This window comes from Ictidomys tridecemlineatus, chromosome 12 (assembly GCF_052094955.1).
Source record: "Ictidomys tridecemlineatus isolate mIctTri1 chromosome 12, mIctTri1.hap1, whole genome shotgun sequence".
Lineage (NCBI taxonomy): Eukaryota > Metazoa > Chordata > Mammalia > Rodentia > Sciuridae > Ictidomys > Ictidomys tridecemlineatus.
This window is the reverse complement of record NC_135488.1, coordinates 64,233,257-64,260,604: the sequence shown is the minus strand read 5'-3', so window position 1 is coordinate 64,260,604 and position 27,348 is coordinate 64,233,257. Positions and strand designations below refer to the sequence as shown.

Here is a 27,348-nt window from a genome sequence, read left to right as displayed (position 1 = left end):
GTCACTCCCTTTGTAAGTGCAATCTAGTCCTTTTCGATTGCCTTTTTAAATGGGACTCTAATGCTTACATAAACGGAAGATGACCAATCACAAGAATAAAACAGGAGAATAAAAACTAGAATGTGAATCTCATTTTCAAAAGGAGACAATATTAACAAGGAAAATGAGACCCTAGTTTCACATTTAGTTAAAACTGCAGAATGCAAATTCTTTGTGGTATTAAACAGCTAACCCAATGCAAGCCACGGTTTTTGGAATAAGAATTAAAATATATAAACATCTGAATGAGTGAATATAACAATTGGCTAGACCAAAAAGAAAAAAATTCTCACACACAATAATCACTGCCAAGAAGATCCCACAGGTTATAGAAAACATAAAGGAACTTTAATATCCAAACAGGGTAAAGAATTCTGGATTAAAATGACCCATTAAGAGTGAATCATTTCAGGTTCTTTACAGTACCAGAAAGTCTGAATGCATATTGCAGAGAATGAAATTATTAAAAATTTTAATTTCCTTACCTGATACTAATTCCAGTATGATTTTTTAGACTGAAAAATCTTTAAATGACTTGTTTTAACACTAAGGTTTAAACCAAAGTTAGCAATGTTTCTGAAATATGAATTTTTTCAGTAGTGATCTTTTCATTCTGAATACTGGGTATCTCTTTCTCCTCAAAAAGTAGTCAATGTACAGTTGAAAGCTTGTACAGTAAGAAAATATAAATAAAAACTGTTACTACTTGAGATAGTCAAAATGAGAAGAAAGCTACACTTGTGTTCAGATTAAATTACTTACGCCCAAACAACTTACCCTGCAGTCCATGAGTGTATAGGAAAATACTTTTTAATAAGAGAAAAATGAGGCTTCTAAAATAGAAACATAAGCCAGAAGAATCTAAAAATAGCTTCCTGATATTTTATTTTGAGTATTTAAGCTGCTTTTGGTTGCATGCCCTGATCTGTAGAAGTTAACAAGGAAATAACATTTCCAAGTATTTGAAAAATTTACTCATCTTCCATAAAGCAACTTTTAATGTATTATCAACACTTAAAAATACACAGTGACTTAATGAAACATCAGTACAACTGCATAGAATTGAGCTCCAGAAAACTATACACTTACAAGCTGTCTTTCCTGGGCTCTGGTTTACAAAGTATTATTGGCTTAGAGACCAGCTTAGAGTCATTTGTCCTACCTGGAAGATACAGGCCAGGAAACTCATTTGACTTCACAGGCCTTTGTGGTTCCTAAATAAAATACTGGGAGCTCTCGGAGAATCTTAAAAACCACCAGCCTTTTAAACACATACACTGGGGACCCTTCCTCTCTGTGAGTCAAGGAGGATTTGTGACCTTCACTGAAAACAAAACAAAAATCACATCTCCCACAACTCTTCTAAGAGACTCTGAAATGTACTAGAAATTTCAAAACTAGAACAATGCCATCAAAGATTAAACCTCTTAATGCTTGGAGCCACACCAAAATAATAAAATTGGTAACTCCAATAAAACAGGTACCCAAAGAATCAAAATAGTGATTGCACTGAGGATTCTCTTCTTTGAAGGCTGTTTAAGGAGGTAGGATTTTAAGGTTTTCTTTTTTTTTTTTCTTTTGTTTGTTTTTATTTATCTTTTGGCCTCTGAACATTTAAAAAATGCTTTGCCCGGCTGGTCCTTCAGGCTATTTTTGGAGTTTATAAGGAACCCCAAGCCTGACATAAGGATATTCTACAGTTTCACAGCTATCATTTGTACATATTAAGTTGATTTACTCTTTTTAAGTAAATCTAACTAGAAAATGGCAAATTATATTCCTTTACATAAAACTTTGTGTCTCAAAATTCTTGAAAAACAAGAGATGATTTTGTATTCAAAGACTACCAAAGTATGTATTTGATATTCACATGCAAACAACCTAAAACCTTATAAATCTTATGTCAACTCTGCATGATGCCTTTAAAAAGGAAATGACATACAAAGTTTGGTAACTGTGCAAAATATTAAACTGCTAAAACATTTTACATAATGAAATAATACATGTAAATGTATAAGTTGACACATGAAAGTTACATGGCATAAGAACTTATCACATTTCAGAGATTTTTCTTGAGTAACAAGTTTTTGTTTTTACAGTTCCTGGTACACAGCAAAGTTTATCACAGAAGATAAAAATCCTTTTAAACAAATCCAACGGAATTCTTGAGGCACCTTCTCATATAAAACACAAGATGAATGCAATTATCAATCCATCTGAGAAAAGTTTTCAATCTAAGCGAACATCATTTTTTTCCATTTAACTATATTTTACAGAACTTTAATAAGGCAAGACAAATTTGTGAAAAAATGTAAATACAAAAATGATGTAAACTAATAATTTATATTTAAAAACCCCAAGGGGTAACAGTGAAGATGGGACAGCTCAAACAATGCCTATTATTTTTTTAATCTAAAACAGAATTGTGCACAAGCTGAAGATAACAAAGAACTTCTAGACTTTGCACAGTTTTGGTTTTTCTTTCTTTTTTTAAAACCATCTTTACATTACATGTTTTAAATCATATCAGGAATGCAAACTAGAACTGCACACTACTTTAGTGGAAAAATGTTCAACATTGTGCAATTTTCTGCCTCTTAATTTTTAAAAAGTGGCAGCAATCCCTGCATTTGTATTTGAAACAAGGATCTGAGAAACTTTATCAAAAAAGGTAATGAAGGCAAAAATTGGCAGACATCCAGCATCTTGTTTCTTTTTAAAAACAATGTGGATGATAAGTAATTTCATGATTAAAAAATGAATCTTTTAAATAAATACATTGTATCTGATATTTGCACTGACTGATTTGATAAATCTTTTAAGTAAACAACGGCTTTACTACACTCCCTGTAGCCTCAAGCCACTGGCTTTATATTCTAGAGTCCTTTTTCACTGGGTTTCATACCCTGCCACTCGATACCCCGCTGGCTGATTAGGCAACATGCTGCCATTCTGTCCTTGAGGTGGCTGTACTCCGTAATTTGGTCCCATCCAAGGTGCAGAAGACTGTGTCTGACTGGTAGAGAAGGTGAAAGAAGCAGAAGAGAAGGGACATCTACCAGTTAAAACAATGCAATGCTAAGAACAAATCACAACATGGAAAGGGAAAACATACTTTTACTTAAACCCAAATATAAAAGTAACTGTATAGCGAGAGAAAGTAAACGCAAAAGTAAAGTAAAAAAATCTATATATTCTCCCTCTGAGTTGTACTTAAACTGAGTAAGTTACTACCTGAAAGAAACTCCATCATTTGGTATAATAAGTACTAGCATTTAGGGCTGGGGATGTGGCTCAGTGGTAAAATGCTTACCTCACATGTACAAGACCCTAGGTACAATCCCCAGCACCCAACAAGATAAAACAAAAAAACTAGCATTTATATTACTTAAAGAAATTAAAATAAGTATGAGCATGTGTAACTCATAAATTTTTCAACATTGTATGTGGTGCTGAGGATCAAACCCAGTGCCTCACACATGTGAGGCGAACACTCAGCCACTGAACTACAACCCCAGCTCCTATACTACTCTTTTGTTTCAGTTGCTGATATGCTATTAGAAAGATGACGACCAGGGACTGAAGAAACTTCAGGGCCAAGTGAGCATGGCCAGGGCTGCAGTGGCAAGAACCAAAAGCACCTGGGAGGCCAGGATAATGCTGGTGGCGTGTATTATTACCATAGAATCAATTCTGACAAATAGCACTTGGTTACTTTCGAAAGATGGTATGAGGTATTACCAAAAACTGTCAGACTTAATAAACCAAACTGTCAGACTTAATAAAATTGAACGTTGGTCAGTGAGCAGATAAAGTGCTGCCAAAACAAGCCTGGAACTGCTGCCACCAGTGATGTGGTGCAATTTAGCTACTACAGTTCTGGGAAAGGGAAAATTCTCAAAGTAGCCAGTCACCATCATCATTAAGTCCAAATTCCTCTCTAGAAGAGCTGAGGAGATTTTTTTTGTGTGACTATGTCCTTGGTAGCTAAAAGCCATGTGGAGAGAAGTTCACTAAATGCAAACAAATACTTTACTCTTGGATTGAAAAAATGTGCATCTAAGAATGGCTAAGTGACCATTAGTCGTCTGAAAGGCTTAACAACTATTAAGCACTTTTTCCCTCACTAAAAAAATTAGTTGATTTTTTTACCAAACATTACCAGAATTTGTATGACTCTGATTATACTTGAAGGCAACAAGTTTCTAGGAAAAATCACCAAGAAGAAAAAAAAACCCAAACAAACAAAACAACATCCCCCGCCCCCGTCCCAGGCAGTACTGGGGATCGAACCCAAGGCCTGCACATGCTAGGCAAATTTTTAAAGATAATTATTTAAAACTATAAATTAGGCAGGCATAGTAGCACATGTGTTTACTGTCAAGTCACTCAAGAAGCTGAAGCAGGAGGATTCCAAATTTGAGGACAGCCTGGGCAACTTAGTGAGACCCTCCCTGTCTCAAAAAATAAAAAGTTCTGGGGATGTAGCTCACTGGTAAAGTGCTCCTGGGTTCAATCTCCAGTATCAAACCAAACCATAAATTACTATTCTAGCAGTAAGTCCTTCAAAGGTTATAGTTGTGCTTTGCATAGGGGGCCACATTGCCTACTAATTACTTAAAATGGACATTTTCGAATGTTAATAAAGCAAAAGGTCAAACATGCTTACTTAAATCCCTGCTGGTTCCATGCCTGGCCATACATTCCATATGCAGGTACTTGCCATCCATTAGGCATATACTGGCCAATCTGTTGTGCGTTTCCATACCACTGGCCCCACTGGCCATAAGCTTGTGGATATCCAATTTGATTCTGCTATTAGGTAAAATTATAAGAGATAATTTAGTATTATTTAAAATTATTTGTATATATGCAGTTCTTGATATACAACAAATACTTAAAAAAACATATAAAAAACATCTTTATAATTAAAATGACAGGATAAACAATAATTTAGAGATTACTAAAACAAAACAAAACAACAACAAAAAAACCCCTTAGGGCCAAATGGCATGGCCCATGCCTGTAATCTCAGCAGTCAGGGATACTAAAGCTGGAGGATCCAGAATTCAAAGCCAGCCTCAGCAACTTAGCAAGGAGCTACTCAGCCACACCCTGTCTCTAAAATACAAAAAAAGGGCTGGGGATGTGGCTCAGTGATTAAGTGCCCCTGAATTCAATCCCCGGTAACAAACAAACAAAAAAACCCTTAGGTTCTCCTGCTGCAACTCTACATCATTTTCTATAGTCTATAAGGCCCAACAATAAACTTAATATAATGTTTATTGCCCCAACAATAAACTTAATATAATGTTTAAGTGTTTGGTAAATTATTTACTTAAATGAAGAAATCTATATAGTTTAGGATTTTCTTACTCCCACCTCTCTGCTCCACTTATAACTTCCTCAAAAAAATCTTTATGAGATCAAGTTTAAAGTTGCCTAGAAAAACAAAAAACAGCAAAATCTGGAAGAAATTCCAAGGCGCTAAACATACTTATAGCTTTATTTTTTTTTATTTTTTTGATATTTATTTTTCAGTTTTTGGCAGACACAACATCTTTGTATGTGGTGCTGAGAATCGAACCCGGGCCGCACGCATGCCAGGAGAGCGCGCTACCGCTTGAGCCACATCCCCAGCCCCTATAGCTTTATTTTTTAATCAGTTGAGTCAAGCACACCTGTGAATTCTCCAAATAGTATGTGAATAAATCTACCAAGTATTAAAGACTTAAAGCCCTGTTAGGTTTGTCAGAGCATTTTAAAATTCACTGTGTGAGCATGAGTCAATTGAGGCAGTTACACTCATCATGTCAGCACTGCAATCCATGAAAACACCACTCTGGAACTATAATACATATAGGAAGAGCTCTTATATATTATGAATTGAACTAGAAACTTATTAACAAAGATTATCAACAATTCTCATTTTAAAATAACCTTACTAATATTAACCTAGCAATTACTTCCCAAAGTTCAGGACCCTCTTACCTGTTGCACCGGATTTATCATATCAAGAGTTTCTTTGCCCCAATAGCATTTCACAACATGACCTTCAATAGTAGTACCATTAACAGAAACAATTGCATGTGCAGCACTTTCATGGGAATTAAACCTATTGAAAACAATATTAAGAATCAATAAAAATTCTTTTAAATTGAATTTAAGAATAAGACCTATTTTTAAAATCAAGGCAAATAAACTCAATAGCCGTTTGGCAGGGGAAAAAAGATCAAGATGATCTTAAGGTAGAACAAGCAGTTGGTTGGTTTTCTTTGCCATTTCTTTAAAAGATCTTTTAGTTCTGGAGAAACTTTTCTAAATAGAGGATATGTTGGAAGAAGGGAGAATAAAACATACAGGAGCAAAAATGCCATATGCTAGAGAAATTTCCATGTCTTTATAAATGAGGTAAATTCTTAAGAAACCATTGTTAAATGTTCAGAAATTATTTGAAGGGGAAAAGTTTTCACAAAAACCATCCCTACCTCACAAATGAATATCCTTTATCTGGAAAGACTCGAATTTCCATTATTTGCCCAAATGGTGAAAAAGTCTGACGCATTAGTTGTTCTGTTAGACAAAAAACAAAAACAAAAGAAACCACACTCAGTTATAGTAAAATCCTACAAATATTAAGCTTCTCAGCTTAAAGATTAATTTCCAGATAGCATATAGGTAAAGCTCCCATACCTGTTAGTCCAGAAGTAACACCTCCACAGTAAACAGTACAGTTGCTTGGACTAGACTGATTTACAACCTCATCATATGATAGCTGTTTAGTGTTTGCTGGAGAAGGAAAAAGTTTTACATTTTCAATTCATTAAATAAATGTTCAGAAGGACAAAAGCAGCATTAACTACACTACTATAATAGCAATATTTGATCAAAATGCTTAGAGAACACACATTACATTTGACATTAGGATTAAACCTCCCCCAAGAATGTCTAAAAAATTACCCAGTATTCTCTATGTAATAGGAGACTTGACATTAGAGATTGAATATCATTTACTATTTAAAAATTACAAAAATGAAAACTAAGTACATTTTTGAACAGTAGTCTTGATTTGCTTCTCATCTATTTCTGCAATAAGTCTCCGGGAACAGCTCTAACATTTACAATCTAGTGTATTTTTCTCCAAAATTCCACATTTCCTTTTCTTCTCCAATACACCTACACTCATATGTACTCTTTGGAGCTGGAGGCTTTCGGGTTGCCCAGTTAGTTCTGATTTGTCGTCCACCAAGCCATTGGCCACCCATCTGTTGAATAGCGTTTTCGGCATCCTGTTCCGCACAATATTAGAAATGACAAAGAATATACCATTAGTAGATGGTAAACAACTTTTAGCGGTAGACATAACTTTGTGCTTTCTGTTAGTGTTTTTTTAGTGAAGGTACTTTATTAAACATACAATTTATGACAGCTTTCTAAAAATGCAATGGTGATGCTAGGCACCATGACTCATGCCTAGGTAATCCCAGCAGCTAGGGAGGCTGCATGTTCAAAGCCAGTCTTAGCAATGGTGAGTCACTAAGCAACTCAGTGAGACCCTGTCTCTAAATAATAAACAAAATTAAGACTAGGGATGTGCTCAGTGGTTGAGTGCCCCTGAGTTTGATCTCCCACCAAAAAACGCAATGGTGCTAAACTGGGCACAGTGGCACACACGTGTAATGTCAGAGGCTGGGGCAAGAGAAGCCCCCACATTCAAGGGCAGCCTCAGCAACTTAGAGAGACCCTGCCTCAAAATAAAAAATAAATAGGGCTGGGGATATAGTTCAGTGGCTTAGCTCCCCTGGGTTCAATCTCTGGTATCATTCTCACACACACACATATACACACAAACACACACACAGCAATGGTGCCTTTTAATTATCTTTTTTGGATATCAGACTTTGGTAACATTAATTATCTGAAAAAGTCCGAGTCCCAATCCCCTAATAATAAGGTAGCTATCATCAACTTTATGCAAAAATTCAACCTAATATAAATAAAAATTTTATTTTACACGATCCCAACAAACTTATTTATGATAGTACTGGGTTTCTCATTCATCTAAAAGTAAATAGGGAGTTCTAGGTACTAGGTTAAGAGCTGGGAATACACTGTGGTAGGAGGACAAAAAGCAATTATAAATTGTGGTAGGTACCATGACAGGAACAAAATACTAAAATAAATAATATGGGCATGGGGATCTATTTTAGACAGCATGTGTAGGAAAATGCTTTTTTTTTTTTGGTACTGGGATTGAACTCAGGAGTATTTGACCACTGAGCCACATCCCAGCCCTATTCTGTATTTTATTTAGAGACAAGGTCTCACTGAGTTGCTTAGTGTTCACTTTTTACTGAGGCTGGCTTTGAATTCGTGATTCTCCTGCCTCAACCTCCCGAGCCACTGGGATTATAGGTGTGTGCCACCAAGCCTGGCAGGAAAGTACTTTTTAAAATGACATAATCTGAGACTGTGAAGAGCAGAAGCTAGCCAAGTCAAAATAAAGGGGAAGTAAGCCCCAGTAGATGGAAAAGCACTGCCAGTTCTAAGGCAGGAAAGAGTTTGGTCTGTGTCACAAAAACATGTGGAAGATTAGTTTCAACAGAATCTAGTGCATAAAAAGGGAGAGTGCCAGAGAACTGAAAAACTTTAAGAAAGTGCATCATGATCTAATCTGTTTTCTTTGGTAGCAGGGATTGAACCAAGAGGCTGAGGCTATTATAAAATATATTTTTTATTTTGAGAAAGGGTCTTGCTAAATTGCTTAAGGCCTCATTAAGTTGCTGAGGCTGGCTTTGAACTTGAGATCCTCCTGCTTCAGCCTCCTGAGCCATTGCGATTACAGGCATATGTCACCATACCAGCTTGATCCATGTTTTAAGGGCATTCTTAGTGCTAGAAGAAAAATGATTTAGGGGAATGGATATTAAAAGGAAAAGGACATTTTGAGACTACTTCAACATTGCAGATTTTTTAAAATGATGTTGGCCAGTAGCTGTGGCTATAATCTAAAAGAAAGGCCAACAAAATGGGGTACTGAGGAGGACACAGTAAGCAAAAGGGGACAAATCTAAGATAATTCCTAGGTTCCTGCTTCAGAAGTTGGAAGGACAGTGTCAGCTTTAACTAAAATGAGAACAGACTAGGAAGGAGGTGAGGAATAGGTTTGAGGGATAAATGAAGAGTTCTGCTTATAAGTTTAAGATGTCTGTGACTCATCTAAACAAAGACCATTTGATTTTAGTTCTTACTAAATATGAATTCACTAGTAATTTTTTTAAATAGTAGAAACTTATATTCCATATTCTCAAATGGGAAAAATGAGTTCTAGCCCACCCAAACCTGCAACTTCATTTCCCTACATTGTATTAACCACCTTCAAAACCTATGAATTCAATACCCTAAGGAACTCAAATTAATTGTGGCTATTAATCCATTGTATAAATTGTTTATCTTTCCAAAATACTATACTGTGACTAACAATAAAGTAAAACTATGCTTCATAATTATTTTTATTTTCTCACCTTATAGGAAAAATATCTTATAATTGATAGATGGGACACATACATGACTGATCTTGTTTCTTTTCACTTGTCAAGATGCTTTTACAATTTCTAACTTTTCTTCTAATATATGGGTTCTTTCCAATACTATAAGCTTACCTATTTTCTTCACAGATTTTTCTTTTTTTAGAAGACAGTTATATTTTATATAGTAAAGATGATAGCTATACTATACATTGACACAACCACCGGATCATCTGATCAGAAGACATAAGTTGTTCTGAAAATGACTGAATTATAATTGCAGGACATTTTATATTCTCTTTTTTGGCCCTGCTAGCCATATCTAGGCTTTTAAAGCAAATTTCTAATTTGGACAGTAAATTTGGGGCAAATGATCATAAGTAGTTATAGTACATATCTAGATGGTAAAAGTTCATAGGAATAATCAGACATAGGTCAATGTAAGTAGACACAGGAACTAGAAAAAACTGATTTTTTTTGAGACAGGGTCTTACTAAGTTGCCCAGGCTGGCCTTGAACTTGACATCATCCTGGGATTATAGGTGTGCACCAACATGTCAAGTTTGAAAAACTTTTTATTTTTATTTTTTAACTTTTAATGGTTCATTCTAAGGTTCTCCAATACAGAAAATACATTGCTTTGTATTCATCTTAGGCAACTACCTGTCTTAATATAATGGTGAACAATAAAATTCAAAGTTTAATGCAAATGTAGTATATGCTGAAAGATTTGTACATATAAATTCTCCTGGACTGGGGTTGGGGCTCAGTGGTAGAGCGCTTGCCTTAAATGTGTGAGGCACTGGGTTCAATTCTCAGCACTGCATATAAATAAAAAATAAAGGTGCCTCAACAACTAAAATAAATATAAATAAATAAAATTAAAAATAAAATAAATCTCCCACATGTATCCCTGTAGTTTTGCAAGTGTGATCCTACTTCATTTAACTGCTCTGACCTTTAGTTATATTAAAAAGTTTTAAGCACTTAATTATTTGAATTGATAATATACTTACATTATCAACTACAACACAATGTACAGTGTATTACTTCATCTGCTTGTTTCTCAACAACTACCCCCAGACCCAAAACCCTGCTAAGAGACTTTTTTATCGCCACAAGGGAAAAAAAAAAAAACCCAAACACACTTTAATACAAGTCCCTTTCCTTTTAATGAAAATTAGCTTTCCAGCTAATAATACCTATAGAAATCTTTCTACAACGAGTACGCTACCCTTCCTTGTCTCTACAAAAATCAGAAATTTCAAATTAATGCAAATTAGGGTTCAGTAACTATTTGTAGAATGAAAGGAAAATATGAGAAGTTTCAATACAATGTATCATTTTTTTAAAGAGGTTCTCAACCATCAGAGAATTTTATTACTTACTTTTTAATTACTCTGGAAATATAAAAGGGGAATAACAAGATTTTTCTTTCTTCCTTCCTTCCTTCTATTTAGGTGCTTGGGGATTGAACTCAGGGTCTGGAGCATGCTAAGCTGTGATCTACTATTCAACCATGTCCCCAGTCCCCATAACAGAGATTTTTAACATCTACTTTTGGCTGATAATTTAAATATCTTTACTATGTATATTCTGAAACACTGTATCAGTACTTTGTATGCATCACATGTTAAATAAATGTTGACTAAATAATCAGAAAGGAGAAAGAAGATATCTTCTAGTGAGGGTGCTAATTATTGGCAAAATAAAAGATGTAAGAAAAATAAACTTTTTACGTCTTTTACTCTTAAAGCACTGCACATGCACTTCTGATTGAGCTCACCCATTTGTTGAAAAAGGAGACAAAGCCATATCCCTTAGACTTTCCTGTTGCCATATCTTTTACCACTCGGGCATCTCTGAAAACAGAAACAACCAGAAGTTTAGGTTTGCAAACTGTCTTCTAGATATAAAATGAAAATTTTATATACAACTCATTTTCAGGTTTCACCTTCATTAAAGTAAACCTTTAATGTAAATTTACCTTTTAATCTACAAATTTACATGTATTAACAAGTGAGGCTTTATGTTATAAACATGCAAATCAATAACTTCTTAAATATTTGTATATATTATTCAGAAATTGCCTCCCATTTCAAAATGTTTTTTAAACTTTTAAATATTAGACATTGTAAAAGTAGCTATTCACATGAATTATTTAACCACTTATAAAGTTTCCAGGCACATTAAATATTGGCTTTCTTTAACCATGCAACTTATAATTTGCTATTTGATACCATATTCTACCTAATCATAAAAAATTAAAATAGAGAACTGGAAATAAAAGAATTAAAAAGTTGTATATTCCCTAAACTAACTAAATTATTTCATTTTCTCGGATCAATTTATACCCCCCACTTTTGGGAATGGTAAATTTTTTTTTTGAGAAATGTTAAATCATTGAAGAAGAATACTAGATACACTTCAGTTTTAAAATATACAAGATTTTATACTGAATTTTATAACAGCATTCATATTAAGATTGATTGGAAACTATAAGATATAAAAGCAAAATTTTTAAAAAGTCAGAAAGTAAAAAAGCACGCCAACATTTATCCACTGTGAACCGTAGCTTGTAGTTAGCCAGGGCAATTCTGTCCATTCTTCAGAGACACTCTGCAAAATAACCAGAGCCCTATTATTTGAGATTGAGTAAAAACCCAGCCATGATAGCTAAAACTCCATACCTCAAAAAATTGGACTCATAATGTGCTTCACAATCTGCTTTTAATTTAGCCAGGTATGTCACAATGCTTGCTCTCTCAGGACACATGAACAAAACAGGCACTTTTATAACAAAAACCCAAGTCAGAAAGCCATGCAATGTAATTTCATATTAAAGTATACATAAGCATATTTTAGATCAATATAGAAATTGATTTATTAAGTGTAGTCAAAATGACAAGAAGTGCTGGTGAAAAGGGAAAACTAAAGCAAGTCACTTTACAAAATGTAAAATTAACTTATTAAATTACCTGTATGGTACACATGCATTTAATTTGGTATGTGATTCACTTCTATACCAAAATATGCTACATTACCCTAAACTCAAGAAACATGAGGAGTTTAAGTTCTGTAAATTAGGGAAGTATTATATTTCTTATACTAAATTTTTAATAGGCCACTGTTTATTATATACCTTCTAGAAAATAAAGCACTGTTAAAGGCTCCCTATTAAAAATGCCTATCATGAGAACCCTTCAACATATAGTTATTACTTATCTCTTAACAACAACCACCATCAAAAATTAAAGAAAGAAAGAAAAGTCAGGAAAATATGCTGTCAGTTGTCTTTTAAGTTTAGGAAAACTAACTCCTTATATAGCCTAAAACTCAAGACATTGCATAATACCTCAATATAAAATTATAACATTAAAGAAAGGCCTTACCAAGAAAACAACTAATGTACACATCAGTAATTGTGGGACCAAAAGAAAATCTACAGACTGAAAATATGATACCAACATATTTAACAAAACGAAATTACTGATCCATGATTTAAAAAATCAGAAACTGTTAAAAAAGGTTATTTAATCTAAACTCACAAAATTTTTAAAATAATCTTTATTTAATCCCAAACTAAAATTCTCATTTTTGGAAAACCTGCTTCAATCAAAATCAAAGCATTTAACAAAACAGCTACTTAATCTGTTTGCAATGTTAGATAGAGGTTTTTCTCTTTAAAGCTTCAGGAAACATCAGTTTCCAAATATACTCAATTGTTACTTATTTCTCTCTGAAAGGCTTCCCTGAAAAAGCAGTAGCAAAGACCTAGACCAAGGTTCTTAATCCTTTTATGGTCCTGTGACTACTCTGAGGATAGGATGACATTTATATTCTCCATACCAAAATGAAAACAAACACAATTTTGCAAGGAATTTAGAGAGTCCTTGAGATGCCAAAGGTTAAGGCCCTGCAAGTCTAGATTTTTGAAAGCAAGCTAACCACTACTGAAACCCTTAGACAGACTAAGAGGAACTATTAAGAAATAAAAGAAAAATGTCAACACTAACAAGAGTCCATTTATAAGCCCTAATCTGTGACTGCCTTAAAAAGCTGGCCATACTAATGAACTGTAACTCTTCAAATGAAAACTCCCCAAATTCATCAGCAATGCTACTGGCATTTATTTTGCCGTCTCCTCACCTCCTTATTTCTCTCTTGGTCTGCTCAATACAAACCAAAGTGAGAACTTCCTTTTACTTATTCTTCTATCTGAAACAATACTGAAGCACTAGAAATCCTAAAAAAATTTCTTTCCAAATTCAACCATTACTCCTTAAAAGGTACTATAAAAAATTTTTGCTATTCTTATGCTAATATGGCATGCTTTTTAAAATATTAAAATTCTTCTATGATGAATGCTACCTCGACTGATTTATATATGGGCCTAAAATGTATAATTATTATTAAATGCAAGCAAGATAGTGCCTTATAAAATACTATAAAGGCACTATTATTGTTAATAGTTAAAAAAGAGGGTAAATACTTCGGAGATAAACTTAATAGCTGCCTTTAGATACTATTGTTAAAAATTCTTTTTGTTAAATTACATTAACACAAAATGCATGGTATCATAGAAGTGCCCAAATAATTCCTTAATCATAAATCTAAGTTACTATAGATTATTATCAAGCCAGCAAGACATCTATATAAGAATCTATAATATGTACAATGCAAATGTCTCTTAAAAACTAATGCTTAAAATCTTTGAAAAAATAGTTTAAGATAGAGATCAAAGATTTATTAATGGAAAAACAATTTTTTGCTCTTAAAGTCTTGAATGGTCTCTAAATAATGTAATATACTATAATTCAAGAGTTAAAAATTAATGTCCCAAATTCACAATAGAATTATTTTTATTACTTTTAAATTGTTTCTAATTAAAAACATTTTATTTATCTTCTGCTACTTACGATATTCTTCCAAATGGTGCAAAAGCTGCTTTTATATCTTCAGTTGTAATTTCTGGACTGAGATCACCAACAAAGACATGGAAATGATCTTATAAGGGGATAGAAGGGGAAGTGAAAAGAAAAATAGAACTTTAGAATTTAAAAAAGACCAAAATTTATACAATAAAGCAATCTTAATATAATTTATGGATTATAATAAAGTATTTTAAAAAACTATCCTATCTCTATAAAAAGCCTATCAATTTTAAACATAATACATTGAGGTAACAATATAGGAAAGATTCTTCTAAAAAGACTATAATATAGCTAACTGAAAACTGCAGTTATATTTCTATTTATAGTCAATTATACTGGTCTAAGAGAATAAACTAATAATATATAACAAGCTTCAGAACTGTAAAAATTTAAAGACTTAGTTAACATTCTGAAAGGAATTATTTACTTTTATTCATTTTACCACTATATGAAGGCTTTACAAATTAAAACAGTGGTATTAATTTATATAGACTAGATTGGCCTCAGTTAAGACAATTTACTGAAGCTAGCTACATCATATACTTGGTTTAACCATATTTTGTGAAGAACAATCAAAGAAATACCTTGCATTGCAACAGTTTGATGTTAAAGTATTTGACAGTTTTCTCAAAAGCCAACAGTTTTGGTTGCCCAGACATTACACCATTCAGTTTATGTGAATCCATGTGCAAGTGAACTAAGACTGAAGGCAACAGAATGAAAACAGTAATCCCTTCACTTTATATCAGAACCATTAAAAAAGCATTGGAGAGAAATAACCATCCTATATGTGAAACTTTTCTAAAAAAGACAATTCTCAAGAAACACAAAAAATGCAAAATTTTTGAATACTTTAAAATGGTCACACATGTATAAATATATAGTTTTGATAAAGAATATTTGGAAAGAAAAATTACCCCTATGTGGTAGGCCTCAAGCAACATATTGGGTTGCTCTTCCGTAAAGTTTCAGGAGCAACTCAAACACTTGGAAGATCTGTATATGAAGCCCAGGTGACCTCAAGGAAGCAGGGTATCTTGTCTTTTAGTTGGTGAAAGTATTTCTAAAACATCAGCTGTTACCAAGAGAATTCCTTGAACTAGCACCACAGTAGTGGACAAGTCACACTTGGTCAATGCTGGGAGGAAGGGGGAAAATATTGCCAAAGAGACATAACAAAGAGATTACTACCTAATCCCTCCCCCCTCCCATATCAGACAAAAAAAATTCAGGTGGTTAGTGAATACCCTTTCAAGAGATTTCATTTTATGTTTAAGAAGATACAATTACCTTGTGAACGCTGTGTGCTGACAACGGTACTACCTGATGACAAAGATTAGATTTGTTCTTAAATTTATTAACACAAACACATTAAATCATATCTTAGGATAACGATCAAAACATTACTGCAAACATGTACGTTTATATGTTTTACAATAAAACTACTGGGTATAACAAAAACAAATTTTCAAAGAGTATAAAATATACTTACTGCTTGTATCTTTCTTTTGACTGCTGGGAGTAGTTGCCCAATTCACTTTGACTTCCTAAAAAAAAAAAAAAAATTTCTACATTTATATTCCATAAAAACAAAGCTCAAAATCAGATTTGTATCTATGAATACATAAGAAAGATATGTCTGAGATGAAACATTGAACACCAGTTCTGGTGAAGTGTTTTTTTTTTTTTAAATATTTTTCAAGTTGTCAATGGACATTCATCTATCTATCTATCTATCTATCTATTTATATGTGGTGTTGCGAATTGAACCTAGTGCCTTATGCAAGGCAAATGCTCCACCACTGAGCCACAACCCCAGCCTCTCAAGTTTTTTTTTTTTAATATTTATTTTTTGGTTATTGGCGGACACAACATCTTTGTTTGTATGTGGTGCTGAGGATCGAAACCGGGCCGCACACAAGCCAGGCGAGCGCGCTACCGCTTGAGCCACATCCCCAGTTCCTCAAGTCAAGTTTTGATGCTCATATTTTGACTTATATTTATGCCAATAACTTTAACAAATCCTAATCTTTATACATTTCTGTTAACATTCAAATAACCTTTTTTTAAAACAAATAGTATCAATGTATGTTTTCCCTTAGTTTCTTCCAAGCTTTAGTAATTCAAAAGTATTTTAGCACTTATGTTCAAGTACCATGCACGATACCAACATAAACACAGGCCTCTCCCCTCTAAAAGCTTTATCCTGCCATTTTAATATTAAATGTGAATGACTTTTTAGGATAAAGTGAACATGTTTCTAAAATGGAAATGAAACCATATAACTTAAAATTTACCAGCACAAGTCACCTTTTTGAATTATGACAGCTTACCTTACCCATTATCTTCCGCCCATTCATAGCAGCAAGTGCTGCAGCTGCATGACGATGTTCATGAAACTCCACAAAACAATATGGATCGTTTCCAGCTGTCTGTTTAAGAACAAATACACAAGTCAAATTTAAGCTTTATCCACTCCCATCAAAAAAAAAAAAAAATTGTAATCTCAACTAGATTAGTATCATATAAATTTGCTCACTGTGGAATGAGGCTATAGCTCAGTGATAGAGAGCCTGCCCTGCACGTGTGAGGCACTGGGTTTGAGCCTCAGCACCACATAAAAATATATAAATAAAGATATTAAATTTTACTTCTCACTGTGATGACAGAAGTAGAATAAAAATCTAATAACAACAAATAAAATCAAAATGCTTTAATATAAAAAAATTCTCTTATTCTCTGCTGGTGTTGGGATAAGATAACTTGGATGCTTTGTTTTTACTTTTGTTGGGATGCTAGGGACTAAACTCAGGGCCTTGAGAATGCTAGGTAAACATGCTACACCCAAGTTGAGCTACACTCAAACCAAATATGTAGTTTTATTATAAATTAAAGCAGAAAAAAAGAAAAATTCTAATATATTATACCTATCAATGCAAAACGCTAAACAATTTAATAGTTCATTTATTTCTTTCTGTAATCTAAGCAGAACTGATTCAAAATTCAAAAGTGGCAAACACATAATTCAATATACTGGGACTACACTTTGTGTTAAAAAAATTAGAGAATACAAAAATTATATAATTCAAACTAATGATAAACTTAATGAGAATTCTATTACAAAGATCAATGTTCTCAAGTATAAGAATATGGTTAAAAAAGTATCTTGCAATTAAGATTAGAGCAAACAGATGGAAAAGATCATGCATGCTATTTTTTTAAAATATTTAATTTTTAGTTGTAGATGGACACAATACCTTTATTTTATTTTTATGTGGCGCTGAAGATCGAACCCAGTGCCTCACACGCGAGGTGAGTGTTCTACCAATGAGCCACAATCCCAGCCCATGCATGCTAATTTGTATCCAGAAAAAAACAAACTTTTCAAGTAAAAATAAGCTAAGCATATATACATTATCAGCATGTATACTCAGGAATATAAAATTCCTCATCAAATTTTTAAAAATTTGTTTTTCTATACATATTATCATTCAGGGTTAATACCAATTATATGAATAAATTCTATTGTTTTCTCTACCTATTAAGGTCTCTACCTAATTTTGAACTGCCTAAATGTGAGAAAAACTTGACCCTCAAAAATAAAATTAAAAACACTTTCAGCTAAGTGTGGTGGCACATGCCTGCAGTCCCAGCAACTTGGGAGGCTGAGACAGAAGAATAGAGAGTTCAAAGCCAATTGTAGCAATTTAGTGAGGCCCTAAGCAACTTGGCAAGACCCTGTTTCTAAAATAAAATATAAAAAGGGGATGGAGGGGCTGGGGCTGAGTGGCAGACTACTTATCTAGCATGTGCGAGGGACTGAGTTCAATCCTTAGTACTGCATACAAAAATAGGCAAGTAAAATAAAAGTGTGCTATCTATCTACAACTACAAATAAATAAATAAATAAAGGCTGAGGATGTTGCTCAGTGGTTAAACATGTTCAATCCCTGGCACAAAACAAAAACACTTTCACTGTACTAAATGCATCTTATTTTTTTTTAACCCCGTTTCTAGTCTAATTATAACTTAAACTGTAGATTAACTGAACAATAATTAATTGATATTTCAATGCATTTGAAAACAAAAACCTAGATACATATATACATACCCACATATAGTTATCTGCTCTAGGAATGATTAGTAGTTCTGTTCTCTTCCTTTATTTTTTAATTTTTTTTAGAGAGAGAATGAGAGAGAGGGGGACAGAGAGAGAATTTTAACATTTATTTATTTTTTCTTAGTTCTCGGTGGACACAACATCTTTGTTTGTATGTGGTGCTGAGGAACGAACCCGGGCCGCACGCACGCTAGGCGAGCATGCTACCGCTTGAGCCACATCCCCAGCCCTGTTCTCTTCCTTTATTTAGCAAATAAATTAAAATCCATTGCTAAGACAGATTTATTATAAATATGCTAAAATCCCTATGAATTTAGACATAAACTAAGAAGTCTTTGAGGTAATGGTTTTAACAAGTATGTCAAAAAGAAGAAAGTTAACTTAAGTAAAATACCCTTACATCCATAATCATTTTGCAGTTTTTACAAGGTCCAATCTGGCTGAAGAGTTGGAGAATCAGAGCTTCTGTTACATCTCTGGAAAGGTTACCAACATATCTGAAACACAAAGAAGAGTAATTTATCATTTCAGATTTGCTTCTTTTGCATCAGTTCCTAAAGTTGCTTACTGTAATATGGATGCTGGGAGATGACAAATCTTTGCCTTACACTATACTATTAGGAATTACCTTGTAAATGTTTGCCAACACTTCAAAAAAACTCTCATGGATTCAAAATATAGTATGTGCAAATATATTAGACACTGCTAGTAGAATGGAAGATAGTGTGTGAACATATGCATGTATTTATTTTGGCAACAGTGGGGATTGAACCCAGGGCCTCACACATGCTAGGCAAGTACTCTGCCACTGAGCTACACCCCCAGCCCTTTATTATTTTGAGACAGTTTAAGATGCCCAGGCTGACCTCAAATTTAGCAAATTCTCTGGTCTCCGACTTCAGAGTAGCTGAGATTACAGATGTACACCACTATGTCTATTTTGGTTAAGGTTTTGCAAATTAAATTTGTTGCCCTTTACGTTTCTAGGCATACCTTAGGAAGTTGTTTTTGAAACTCTTAGATGTATAAAATATTTTATGCAATCAATCCTGGGACATATTGTAATTTTTCCTTTTTTGATGTTACTGGGGGTTTAATCCAAGGGTATTCCCCCACTTAGCTCCACCCCAGCCCTTTTTAGTTTTTATTTTTTTTGGGGGGGGTGTCTTGCTAAGGTTGCTAAGGCTGGCCTTGAACTTGTGATCCTCCTGCTTCAGTCAGTGGGATTACAAGCTCATGCCACCATGTCCAGCTTTTTCTATATTAATACAGAAATCATTTGTTTTCTTCCAAATGACTTTGAATATGCAATGAAAAAATTTTATAAAAATCATGAGAAAGTTGTTTCTCAGGTGTGGTAGAGTTCACAAACAGATGGGAAGCTTTCACTAAACATCACTGATCAGTGGAAGAAAAATAAAAGGCAGTACAACAAGGTTCCAGATAATTTGAGTTGATGACCAATGAACTTAATTAATATAAACAGGGCACTACAAGTCCACATAATCTTTATAAAGGGTTTATAAATAAGTTCTCAAAATGGGCTTTTCAAATGAGATTACCTCTAAGCATATTACATATTTACTACTTCTGACACGATAAAATACAGCAGCTTTTAATAACTGTAGAGTTCTTTCACCAGGTACGCTTCAGAGAACTTGAAAACTAGACTCTCCCTTAGAAAAATAAATGCCTATACATGTCCACAAAGCATGGATTCCATTTCTTCTTTCTACTGTCCCAACAAACATATCGAGTGCCTATTAGAATTAAACTATTCGAACAGGTTAAAGGGAGAAGTGTTTAATTTTAAAGAACAAACAACATTTAAAGATCAGGTAGAATAATGGCATTTAAAAAAAGAGAGAGTAGGGCTGGAGATATAGCTCAGTGGTACAGCATCTGCATTCAAGGGGGAGGGAGAGAGAGAGAGAAGAGAGAGAGAGAAAATGAGGGGAAGCTCTTTTTTACAGAATTCTAATTAATAAATACAGGATGACATTAAATCAACAATATATAAACTATAATAAAATCAGTAAGTTCATTCATTTATACTAAAATAACTAGGTGAAAGGTTGGTGTATAAATGGAAAATCAGTGTGCCAAAGTTATCATGGATTATTTAAATAATTGCAAAGGGAAAACCCTACCTTAAAAATGAGTGCTTTGGCTATCACCATTATGACCCAGTAATCAAAATTTAATTCACCTTATAGATGGGCAATGAGAAACTGTATAACATGTATTAACAATATCACTTATGAAGTATTCATATAAAAGAAATTTAACCTAATCTGATCAAGCTTAAAAATTTGATTTAAGTTTATAGGATATTGGGCATATAGAGATAACCACAAAATCTAGATGTTAGACATTTTATAAGACAACCTGATCTCTTCAAGAAATTGTCCTGCATCTGGGGTGTAGCTCAGAGTTAAGAGATCCTGCTTAGGGGCTGGGGTTGTTAGCTCAGCCTGGCATGACTGAGGCCCTGGGTTCGGTCCTCAGCACCACATAAAAATAAATAAAATAAAGGTATTATGTCCATCTACAATATACACAATGGAATATTACTCAGCAATAAGAGAATAAAATCATGGCATTTACAGGTAAATGGATGGAGTTAGTGGGGTAGGGAGGGGGAGCATAGGAGGAATGGACAAAATCTAGATAGGGCAGAGGAATGGGAGGGGAAGGGAGAGGGCATAGGGTTAGAAATGAGGTGGAATGTGATGGACATCATTATCCAATGTACATGTATGAAGACACAAATTGGTGTGAATATACTTTGTATACAATCAGAGATATGAAAAATTTGTGCTCTATATGTATAATATGAATTATAATGCATTCTGCTGTCATATATAAATTTTAAAAGTTTTTTTAAAAATCCTATCTGGCATGTGTGAGGCCCTGGGTTCACTCCCCAGCACTAAAACAACAAAAATCCATGATAGCCCTAATTAAAAAAAAAAAAAAAAAGGACTATAGACTTACAAGGTATATAGTGACAACAAAATATAATTAATAATCCTTGACTGGATCCTAGATAGGAGAAAAAGAGCTTGTTCTTGCAGAATGCTAATAAATATAGAAGAAATGAGAGGGGAAAAAAATCACCATTAAAACTCTACAGTAGGACTGGGGATGTGGCTCAAGTGGTAGCATGCTCGCCTGGCATGGGTGCAGCCCAGGTTCGATCCTCAGCACCACAAACAAAGATGTTGTTTGTGTCCACCGAAAAACTAAAAAAAATATTAAAAAACAAAAACCTCTATAGTAATAATTGCTACATGCAAGATCCACCCGTGAAAACTAAAATTAGTTGATGAATTTTAAGGAAAAATACTTGCATAGCCTCAAAGTCTCTGGCTTTAACCAGTTAATTGGTGATTTTTATCTTCTGACCACAAATTCTCTTGATATACATCTCTAGGAAATGCACATCAATCCTCTCTTCTTGAGTGTAAGCTAATTTCAGTGATTCATCTTCGTTTTTTTTTTTTCTCCTGAGGCACTGGGGACTGAACCCAGGGGTGTTATAACACTGACCTTCATCCCCAGCCCTTTTTTATTTTGAGCAGTGTCTCAGTAAGTTGCTGAGAATATCCTTGAACTTGTGATCCTCCTGCCTCAGCCTCCTGAGTTCCTGGGATCACAGATGTGTACCATTACATCTGGCTAGTTGATTCACTTCAACAAACCATTTTCAGAAAGCAGTCACTGTACACTGAAGAAACAGTATTTTGAAACTTTCAGTTCATACAAGGTATCTCCTCACAGATTCAAAAGGTTTAAGAGACTTGACTAAATGTAATGTATTATCTTGCATTGGATTCTGGAAAACAAAAAAAGGTTAATGGTGCAAAAACACTGGGCGAGGTGGAATAAAACTTGTAATTAACAGCTTTGCATCCACCAATGTCAATTTCTTATTTTTGTAAATTGTAGAATGATTATGTAAAATGTTAATATTAAGGGAAGCTGGGTGAGACTGTGAGAATTCCAAAACCATTTCTGCCTGTACCTATTCTCACCTAACTTTTGTGCTGATAAAAAAATCCACAAAACTGCAATTAAGTCTAAATGAAAAAATGGATCTTCTGAAACTTTAGATCTACTCTGCCAAAGGCAGAGATCTAGTGACAAGTGGGTAGTTTTTAGAACTTTAATCTTATCACTTACTCTTTGCAAAATTGTCTAAATTCAAATATTTTCTGATACTTGATTTGAAGATAGGTAATAATAAGCAGTAGGAACAAGCTGGTTTAAAAGAAACACTGGCCAGGCAGAGTAGCATGCCTGTAATCCCCATCATTCTGGAAGCTGAAGCAGGAGGTTCACAAGTGTGATACCAGCCTCAGCAACTTGGCAATACCCTGTCTCAAAATTGAAAAGGGCTGGAGATGTAGCTCAGTGGTTAAGCACCCCAGGTTCAATCCCCAGTAACAAAACACTTTTTTGGGGGGTGTGCAGCTACACACACACACACACACATACACACACACACACAGTTTGTATTGTCTTTATGTTTACTTGCTTAATTTAGCCTGTAATAATCTCCAGGAGCCTCCATCAATTCATCCCACACATAGCTGTTTATTCTCTTTTGAGGAAGCTGTACACAAAACTTGCTCTCAATCTTGGACATCATTTCAATAGACTATAGGTAACAATACATTTTCATGTTAATCAATGACAAAATCTTTGTGCAAAAAAATAAAACCCATTATAGTAATCTTTAACTTTTTACCAATGTCAGTCACTAATACCTCAAATTTTTATAAACAATGCTATTACAAGTATATTTGCTCAATAATAGTTTGAGACTGAAAGCCTAAAAATAGGAAATCTGCAGATCCTTTTAATACTCACTAGTGGGGCACGGTATTGCGTGCCTGTAATCCCAGTGTTCTGGGAGGCTGAGGCAGGATTGCAAATTCAAGACCAGCCTCAGCAACTTAGTGAGGCCCTAAGCAATTCAGCAACCTTATCTCAAAATAAAAAATAAAAAGGGCTGGGGATATGGTTCAGTGGTAAACTGTTCCTGGGTCAATCCCAGTACCACAAATCAAAATAAAAACAACCCTTTTTTATCTCTTTATACATACTTTCAATGGAAAACAAATTATACATTCATATATGTATGTGTGTGCGCACATGCGCGCACACACACACCAGAGTGAACGTAGGGGCATTCAAGCACTGAGCCACATCCCCATCCCTATTTTATATTTTTTGGTTAGAGTAAGGGTCTCACTGAGTTGCTTAGCCATTGCTGAGGCTGGCTTTGAATTTGTGATTCTACTGCCTCAGCCTCCTGAGACACTGGGAGGTTTTCTTACATCTTGCAAAATGTTTTACAGTTCATTCTCATTTTTATATATGAAAGTTTCTTTAGTTTTTCCTTACTATTTGGTTTCTAAAAACAAAGGATTCTCTGAAATATGGCTTTAAGTTTTATGCGTAGAGGATTTTTTTTTCTTTTGGCTACCAAATATCTTCCTTACCGACTTTTAGAGAGTTACTACCTTATGGCAGAGTCCTATTCTCTACAGAAGCTGAAAATGACAAATAGGTTTTGTAGACCTCCTTGCAGCTGGAACATTTGAATATGATGGAAGTTAGTTGTATTAAAAATACCAGAACTGAACAGACTTCACAGAGAGGCCTTAAAAAGAAAAGATGGAAGAAAATGTTTTGGTGGCACAATAGAGCAGTGCTAGTACAAACTGTGGAGTCTGATCTTCAGTGTTTGTGGAAGCAGGATCCTTTCTGGGATGGTCTGTCATTTGATTATGACTGTGCCTAATAGTTGTCTCTCTTTTCCAAGCCAAGTTCCATGACCTTCCTACAAATTCTTAAGAGTGTCCAATATATTTTTTAATAAGCTCCTTCCATAGTTAAAGTACCCATAGTAAAGTACTCCCTTGCTACATATACTTAATCTTTTTTTTTTTTTTAAATATTTATTTTATAGTTATCGGCGGACACAACATCTTTGTTTGTATGTGGTGCTGAGGATCGAACCCGGGCCGCAAGCACGCCAGGCGAGCGTCCTACCGCTTGAGCCACATCCCCAGCCCCATATACTTAATCTTTATATAAAAATTTGTACTGGGGCTAGGGTTGTAGCTCAGTGGTAAAGCCCTAGGTTTGATCCTCAGCACCACATAAAATAAGTAAATAAAATAAAAGACACTGTGTCCAACTATACCTTAAAAAAAAAAAAAAATTCTACTAAAGCAGTTGCAAACCAAGGTCACATCAAGATGTCTACTGAACTACTAAACAAATGTACAATTTCATTTTATCTAGTATTTATTTTTCAAATGTTTACTTTTTTTGATGTATACCATACCAATGTTATTTATTTTGCCACATTAGGGATCCAACCAAGGGCTTTAAGCATAGTAGGCAAGTGCTCAATGACTAAGCTACGCCCTTGACCATATTTTTTTGAATAACATTTAAATGTCTTTTTTAGCTATTCCATGGACTTCTCACTAACACCACAGATTTAAGTATCTCATATTGTTATTTACTGTATCACCCCTGGGATAATGTACCAATCCTGTGCAGAACTGGAAAATGGAGACAGAATTATTTGTTACGGTAATCAATTTAAAAATGCCATTTTTTGTTACTGTAACAAAATACCTGAGGCTGAGTAACTTTTAAAGAAAAGGTTTATTTGATTCACATTCTGGTGGTTGGAAAGTTCAGATATCATGGCACTGGCATCTAACCAAAAAAGCCCCAGCTGCATCACAACACATTGAAACAGAAAGGGGCCCAGCAAGTGCATTGGTCTTGCTACAACCCAGTCTTATAAGAACTACATTTAAAATTCCTTTCCAAGGCAATGCCCCCATGACCTAATCACCTTTCACTAGGCCCCACCTCTTAAAAGGTTTCACCACTTAACACTGCCACATTAAGGATCTAAATTCCTGAATATGAATCTTTCAGGGACAAACCACACCCAACCATAGCATGTCTTTTGGGGCAGCTGGATAAATATGAATATAAAATAAACATTAGTTAATATTATATCTGGAGGTAATATATCTGGGGATGTAATTTAGTTGAAGAGCACATGCTTAGTACCAGAGAATCTGGGTTCAATTTCCAGCAACACACAAATATTGTACTAATGTAATCTCCTTAAGGTGAAGAATTATACTGTGATTATGTAACAGAATGTCCTCATTCTTAGGAAATAAAGTATTTAAACACGAAGTGTCATGATGTCTTCAATTAATTCAAATGTTTCTGCAAAAATACCCCCCAAAAACAAAACCCCCCATAAATGGCTAAATATCAATAATTGCTAATTCCACCCGAAAGGCATGTTAAGTCTTCAATGTACAATTTGTGTTACTTCTCTGTAGGTTTTTTAATTTCTCAAAATAAATAATACCTGAGAAGTAGAATCAATAGTCATCACTGCTACTAGTGACCACATGACAGCTCTGCCAGGGATAGAATTTCATATTATCTTAATACACATTGTTGAAGTTGGTAACTAAGTCGAATAGTTACAAAACTGGAATCCAAGAACACTTAAAATATTCATTTTTTATTAATACAAGCTCTAGACAATTAACCTACAAAGAAAATGTACAAAGCAGAATGGGTTTGTTTCTAGCCACAATCATTAAAATGGAGAATTTAATAAAGAAATCCCCGTGAAAATGAGTAAAAAAGCATTGATAAGTAAGTTTTAACTTAATGATAAATTCCATAAGAGTACGGATTTTAAAAATTCAGACTGGAAATATACTATATAGAACACTGACTGGAACATTGCTATGTACTCTATAAATATTTGCTGAATAACTATACTCTCTAGATGACTTCAGAACATTTGCAATTTGCTAGGAAATTATTTTGCCCGAATTACTAAAGTTAACAGGGGAAACAATTATTTTCTAATTAACACCTGTAGATGGGCTGGGGATGTGGCTCAAGCGGCAACGCACTCGCTTGGTATGCGTGGGGTGCTGGGTTCGAACCTCAGCACCACATAAAAATAAAATATGTTGTGTCCACCGAAAACTAAAAATAAATATTAAAAAAAATTTCTCTCTAAAAAAACCAAACAAACAAACCTGTAATGTGTATATATACACCATGTCAGCATCCTAACCTATTATTAAACAATTACGTACACTTCACAAAGGATAATCTGTTACACATTGTGGAAGCTATCTTATTTATTAGCTAGTAATTCTTTCAGTTGGTTTGTGTGGCCATACACACAAACCAGATTGAACAAATGTATCTAATATTAAAATTGAAGACATCTTAAGGGATATCCATGCTCTCAAAATGGCATTCATTTTTACTTATGCAGCAAACATTTTAGATTGATATACACTTCTAAATAAATCCACTTACCATTGGTGTCATTCTCACATAACACATCCAATCCACTGATAATCTCCGCTGCTAGATTTTCAAGACATATTCAAAATCCTTCTACTTTTCATCATTCTACTAGTATTACTTTTTAAGTCACCATTTGGTCACTCAACTAAACTATACTAGTCTACTTGACTCTGTCCTTTCAATGGTTAAAACAGATTATATCACTCCCCTGCTTAAAATCCTCTGATTGCTTCCCTTACCACTTTTTTTCCAAGACACAGCCCTCATAGGGCCCTGTTATCTTCTACCTCCCCTAATAACCCCTTCTTCCTCACATCATTCTAACCACATTTCC

The 27,348-nt window shown here is 34.2% G+C and overlaps 1 protein-coding gene across 16 annotated transcripts in view; it reads right to left on the bottom strand.

The window, feature by feature from the left end:
• Nucleotides 1-365: 365 nt before the first annotated feature.
• The window catches only part of Tia1 (TIA1 cytotoxic granule associated RNA binding protein), a 30,802-nt gene continuing 3,819 nt past the window's right edge, over nucleotides 366-27,348 (bottom strand). The window contains exons 2-13 of one of the 16 annotated variants that reach the window (XM_021724332.3): nucleotides 19,015-19,117; nucleotides 16,834-16,932; nucleotides 15,993-16,047; nucleotides 15,791-15,823; nucleotides 14,486-14,573; nucleotides 11,353-11,428; nucleotides 7,220-7,328; nucleotides 6,733-6,828; nucleotides 6,528-6,612; nucleotides 6,031-6,154; nucleotides 4,709-4,854; nucleotides 366-3,055 (exon numbers count right to left, since the gene is read on the bottom strand). In XM_021724332.3, coding sequence (XP_021580007.1) covers nucleotides 2,929-3,055; nucleotides 4,709-4,854; nucleotides 6,031-6,154; nucleotides 6,528-6,612; nucleotides 6,733-6,828; nucleotides 7,220-7,328; nucleotides 11,353-11,428; nucleotides 14,486-14,573; nucleotides 15,791-15,823; nucleotides 15,993-16,047; nucleotides 16,834-16,932; nucleotides 19,015-19,117 — 1,141 coding nt within the window. In that variant the 3' untranslated portion in view covers nucleotides 366-2,928. Of the gene's footprint in view, nucleotides 3,056-4,708; nucleotides 4,855-6,030; nucleotides 6,155-6,527; nucleotides 6,613-6,732; nucleotides 6,829-7,172; nucleotides 7,329-11,352; nucleotides 11,429-12,119; nucleotides 12,357-14,485; nucleotides 15,060-15,084; nucleotides 16,048-16,833; nucleotides 16,933-19,014; nucleotides 19,118-27,348 lie in introns of those variants that run through there. The other 15 variants (XM_021724333.3, XM_005322118.5, XM_021724334.3 and 12 more) reach the window with 15 other exon arrangements.